General features: G+C 49.7%; 1 protein-coding gene across 1 annotated transcript in view; it reads right to left on the bottom strand.

Annotated features, from left to right (window-relative positions):
- Window positions 1–3,687: 3,687 nt before the first annotated feature.
- LOC144938215 (receptor-type tyrosine-protein phosphatase N2-like) overlaps window positions 3,688–6,000 on the bottom strand; it is a 193,825-nt gene continuing 191,512 nt past the window's right edge. Inside the window, exons 19-20 of the mRNA XM_078866031.1 lie at window positions 5,729–5,802; window positions 3,688–3,935 (exon numbers count right to left, since the gene is read on the bottom strand). Coding sequence (XP_078722157.1) covers window positions 3,864–3,935; window positions 5,729–5,802 — 146 coding nt within the window. The 3' untranslated portion in view covers window positions 3,688–3,863. The remainder of the gene's footprint in view (window positions 3,936–5,728; window positions 5,803–6,000) is intronic.

Below are 6,000 nucleotides of genomic sequence, written 5' to 3'. Positions count from 1 at the left end.
ACTAAAAAAAACCCAAGAATATGAATCCTTGCAGTCACGAACGCCTCAAATCTAGAATTGATTATTATTATTTTGGTTTTGTGAAAAGTGATGAGGTGTGTATGTTTTTAGGCTGGGAGTAGAGTCGCAATGGCCGTCCAAAAAAATATCACGTTTTTTTGTTTACTAAATGAATGGGAAAAGCCATTCATGCCTATTCACACACAAACACATATTTTTACGCGAAGTTCGATTCCCAGCTGCGGTGAAGACATGAGTGGCGAGTGACATCCGTGCCGGTCATAGTCCAGTTCAATTTGGTGAAGTATGGTCAACCCCCCGTCTTGAATAATATGATAAGGGGAGTCTATTGGAAAAGCATAGTAAAGTATTATTATTATTATTTTGTTGTTAATTAAATGTGTGAGTCGTATACCATTATAGTGTTTCGCTACTTGAATTCAGATAAAATGTTGACTCCACTGAACAGATCATAAGTGATATAATTCGTATCTAAAACTATACAATGTTGATCAAGAGGCTGGTATATTTTGACTCAAAGTATTTTAGGTATATAAAAAAATTACATATATACATTTGCAGTACATTATGTATAATATATATGTAATGTTTTTTATATATATAGTGTATAAATATCATGCTACATGTACAATCAAGGTAATAAAAAGAGCGATACAAAACTCACGACACATAGATCTGTGGTATAATACGTGGGGGGGGGGGGGGGGGGGCAAGAGCTGGGTGGGCGGACAGAGGAGCGGGGGGAGTGGTGGCACAGTGGTGAGCACACCGTGCGAATAGCCCCGCGACATAAGTTGGTTGTACAACGCAACCGTAATTGGCATTGGCGTGGGGCGGTCTTTCTCCAGCAGAGGATTGACTGCAAAGGGCTTTGAATTATTGACAAAGGGCTTTACAATTGCTATAGTAATGGCAATTGGAGATTGATATCAGAACTGGTCTAGCCCTCCCCCACCACCTTCCTCCACGGACCCAAACTGACCGGCGTGGTGAAGTATGGTCAAACGACCCCCATACTAACGTGGCGGAGGCAGGCTGTGGATTCATAACGGCAGGGATATTGTTTCACGCGCTTACTGTTATACGTGTACAGAATATGTACGTTGGAGGGATACGTGAGACGTTCCACTGGCTCGTGTTTAATGTCCGGCAATGCGCAATGCTGCTGGGCAATTGGTGGAGTGGCTCTTATTCTTAGGTTTTTCGGTAAAGTCACGTAGGTAAAAAATTGTAATTAATGAAAGTAAAATAAAAATAAAATAAAAAATAAAAATCATTTTTTTATTTTTTATTTTATTTTTATTTTACTTTTATTAATTTTAATTTTTTTACCTACGTGACTTTACCGAAAAAACCTAAGAATATGAATCCTTGCAGTCACGAAAGCTTCAAATCTGGAGTGGCTCTTCATCGGCGGCGGTGCCCAGCCCTTTGGGGGCACCGAGCAGAGATTATTCGGCGGGTGCGTTGAACGTTTGACGCGCGGGGAAGGTGACGTAACTGAACGACGTCGCAGTAAAAGTCTGCGATGTGGCGACGCCGCCGCAATATGACAATGTAACATCTGCGACGATCCTACAAGTCCATCTTGCTGACGTATCGTCTTGAGATGAACGTTGCTCGCGTAGTTAAGAGTGCTAGGTTAATAACTACTCGCCTATTTATATCAGCGCTGTGCAAAAAGTCTTGCCGAGTAATTGACGGCACGCTACTTATAGGACATCATAATTTTCCCCATTTAATTAACCGTTTAATATTTTTCGTGTGTGCACGTTTGTTGTCCTACACCCCTCTCCAGCACGCACCTCCGATTAGCACGGTTGGCTACGTACGGTGCGAAAGAAGTTCAACTTTACGTACGGTACGTAAGCGTTCGAGGTTTGAAAGCGCCCGGGTCGACACGATGACATCGCCAAACACGATTTTACAACGCCAAGGGAAACTGATACCGCGGTCTTCGGCGTACGGTGAAAACCTTTGTATCGCGTGGCACCGTGAGAAAGCACACCGAGGAAAACGCCGGCAACGTAACGACGGAAGGGATTTGGGGTAATTAGAGACCTGAAGGAGGCTTGATCGCGCTGAACGTGTCTTAATCGTCCTCTTATAAAATCTCTCTCCGTCTGTGTGGTTGGACTTGGCAAGGTGGTGGTGGTGGAAACGCCGAGGGAATTACGTTCGACGGGTCCGTTTTTAAAATGTTCAACAACAACAACGACAAAATGCTGGGAGGGAAAAAAAGTGCCACGGAGGGCAACGAAATTAAACAAAATGGCAAAAAAGTTGTAAGCCGAGGATAACGCCTCCGAAACGTGAACGTATATACATTAATAGGATTGCGGTTATGTTTATTGTGCCGTAGTGGTTTAAGTTGTTTGGTACACAAGTAGTAAAATAGATTCATATTTAGTTTACTAAAATACAGCGTATAATTACACGAATGAAGTAAAACGCCGCGGATAAATGCACGGGGCATCTCCGTTCGCCGTCGAAAACTAATAATCATAATAATAGCAACCGTATTGATCCGCAATAGGGGAACCCATGCGTTGGGGGGAAATGAATGAACAGAGGACGATTTGGCGGTTGTCAAGCGGACTCTGTCGATAAGTTGCATCGATGCACGAGTGAACGAATTCAAACGCTGGTGAGGGCGTCGGCGCGATGCATATCATCGTCTGTCTCTCTCGATTTATTCCTCTTCGCGCATTGCTTTTTTGTTTGTTCCACGCAAATTGCCACGAGTCAAATTAGTCTTCCAAAAACATTACGCCTGGCCCATCGGCAGCTGGGGCTCGGCTGGGGGTAAAAGCCTGGGTTGCCCCCCGCCGTTCTCGCGAAGCTTAGGCCAAGATACCTCTCGAAGGGGGGAGGTGGGGGGGGGGGCTCTCTTGATCTCCCTCTGGTGGAGGCCATTCCGCCAGCAGCGGCGTGAGCGTGCACTTGTAGGGCTGTTCCTTTAACCCAATTTTTTTTTTACCAATTATAAACAAGTTGTCTTTACCAGCATTCAGGTACAGGGGCATAGGAGGTGGGGCGGAGTTTTTTTCATTCTCCACAGCAGTTGGCAAGCACTATTCCACAATTAACACTACCAGTCACACCCGTAATAGGGGGGGGAGGGGGGGGGGCTCTATGTTGCAACACCTACTCAGCTGCACGCCCTCGAGTTGGGTGCGCGTGGCTCTGGGCCTAGTCCCGACGCAAAAGCTCGTAGCGCATTCGTCGCTGCACCGAAAAGCAAGCCCTCCCCCCACTCCCCCTCCCCCCCCCCGGCTCCTCCTCCCCCGTATTTCACGGGTCTGGGCGAGTCCCGGCGACCCGGGGCGGGAACTGAGAGCGGGCGGTGGCGGAAAGCCGCGAAAATCCAGATTCACAAACAATACTTGGGAGTGCATCAAACGTCAGCTGAAATGCAGATCCTAACTAAATACAACCGGCCCGAGTTAATCTCACCTCTCACCTCGCTGCATCTATCTTTTAGTCTACTGCTCACTCTCATTGCGCCACATCTCTCGTCGACGTCTCGTCTGCCAATCTTACTCGGATGTTCGAAATTCTTTGAAACGGCGAAGAAGGGAGCGGGGGTGGGGGGGGTGCTCAAAAATCACTTCTGTTTCGGGGCCCCCCTCCCTCCCTCCCTACCGTCCCCCCCGCCGCCCCTTCACCCCGGCCCCCCAAAAACGTGTGATGTGACGTGTCGCCGTGGCAGCAGCAGCGTGCGGCAGCGGTTGCCATCTCTTCTTTATTGCCGCCTTCCGCGCCTGTCCCCGGCCCGAAGGCCGTGGCTCGCCTGGGCGGCGACAGCGGCCGCTCTCGGTCCAAGGCAGCCGCCGGCACCGTCACTTCTGCAGGGACCTGAGGATCGCGTTGACCTCCTCGGCCACGGCGGTGAGCGCGAAGGCGAACTGCTCCTGGAACACGCACAGACGCACAGACGCACAGACGCACAGGATCGTTCGCGGTTCATCGTCCGAGTCCTCATCGGCCACGATCCATCCCGCCGCTGGATGAAGGCCTACCCAAGTGGCCGCCATCTCGTCGTCGTTTTATTGTTCGTGCCGTGCCTCCGCTTGCGGTACAAGTCGAGGCGCAATGAACAAATGGGATGTTGGAGATGATCATTGCACGCACGCAGCAGCAGCAGCATCCAATCACAATGATCCACCTTCAAGCAGCAGCTCAAGGCTCTCACCACGTTCCGACTCTCGCCCTGTTTCAGGCCTTCACCGGTTCAGGCCATCGTCACCCATTCATGTCATCACCGGTTCATGCCGTCACCGGTTCAGGCCATCACCGGTTCATACCATCACCGGTTCAGGCCATCACCGGTTCATACCATCACCGGTTCAGGCCATCACCGGTTCATGCCGTCACCGGTTCAGGCAGTCTCCGGTTCAGGCCATCACCGGTTCATACCATTACCGGTTCAGGCCATCACCGGTTCATACCATCACCGGTTCAGGCCATCACCGGTTCATGCCGTCACCGGTTCAGGCCATCACCCGTTCAGGCTCCCACCTGGTCCAGGTCGTCACCCGTCCAGGTTGGTGTACGAAGCACTTTGAGCTTTGGCTCAAAGTGCCTCGATCGAACATTGTGTCCAATTCGACAAATATGTGCACGCGGTATGATTCGTCTTTATTTGTTAGCAGCAGTAGTAGTAAGAAAAAATGTTGAAGCTTAAATTACAATGCTCAGAAATAATTCTGTGAAAGCGAAATAACTTCACGGTGCTGGTTGGCGCAGTTGTTTCGGGGGGAGGTGTGGGGGGGAGGCGGGGGGTGTGGAGGGCCCACGACCAATTCATATACATAACTCTATGGATCTCTGTGTAACTCCATGGCTCTCTGTGTAACTCTATGGCTCTCTGAGTAACTCTATGGCTCTCTGTGTATCTCTATGGCTCTCTGTGTAACTCTATGGCTCTCTGTGTAACTCTATGGCTCTCTGAGTAACTCTATGGCTCTCTGTGTATCTCTATGGCTCTCTGTGTAACTCTATGGCTCTCTGTGTAACTCTATGGCTGTCTGTGTAACTCTGTGGCTCTCTGTGTAACTCTATGGCACTCGGTCTAACTCTATGGATCTCTGTGTGACTCTATGTGTCTCTGTGTAACTCTATGGCTCTCTGAGTAACTCTACGGCTTTCTGTGTAACTCTATGGCTCTCTGAGTAACGCTACGGCTCTCTGAGTAACTCTACGGCTCTCTGTGTAACTCTATGGATCTCTGTGTAACTCTATGGCTCTCTTTGTAACTCTGTGTAACTGCGATCTCCTGCAACTGCCGCTGCCTCCCACCCTGTTGGGCTGTGGTCGTCTTTGTAACGGAGCTGCTTGAGCTCGGCGTGGGGTCTCACGAGCTGCAATAACGAAGCCCCGACTCTTGAGATTGGTACGATCCGGTGGGCGGTGAGAAGGACGTGGGGAGCACCACCACCACCACCGCCACAACGACAACACCTCCATCTCTGTGTGGGTAATCCTCACTCCCTGTCCCATTGTATGTACGTACGTTGAACTTCTTTCGCACCGGACGTAGCCAAGCGTGCTGATCGGAGGTGCGGGGGAAGCACAAGAAACTATAACGGCGGGAAGCAGTTCTAAAGAAATGGATTCCTAATTATCGGAAGGGCGGTCCAGACGGCCGCGGAAGCGCATCCGAAAGCGCACCGCGTGTGGTGCTCGATGAGCGTAACCGCTGTACCTTGGTTTCGACCATCCTTGGCCGCTGGTCTCGGACGTGCTCCAGGGATGCGGCGATGTCAATCTCCTTTGTTCCTGCAGCGACAAAGAAGGCGAGAGGATGGGCGCAACGAGCACGACGGTCAAAGCCTCGGTAGTACGGGGTGACGGGCAGTGCCGGATTAAGCTAGTGCGGGGCCTGTAGCATATGTTATAAAGGGGCCCTAATAAAAAAAACGTAAATATTAAAACACATTTTTTACTTGCATGGTAAAGTAATTGTATATTTTAATT

This window comes from Lampetra fluviatilis, chromosome 21 (genome assembly GCF_964198595.1).
Source record: "Lampetra fluviatilis chromosome 21, kcLamFluv1.1, whole genome shotgun sequence".
In the NCBI taxonomy this organism is placed as follows: domain Eukaryota; kingdom Metazoa; phylum Chordata; class Hyperoartia; order Petromyzontiformes; family Petromyzontidae; genus Lampetra; species Lampetra fluviatilis.
Note: the sequence above shows the minus strand (reverse complement) of the source record. Positions and strands in the feature narration are given on the sequence as shown.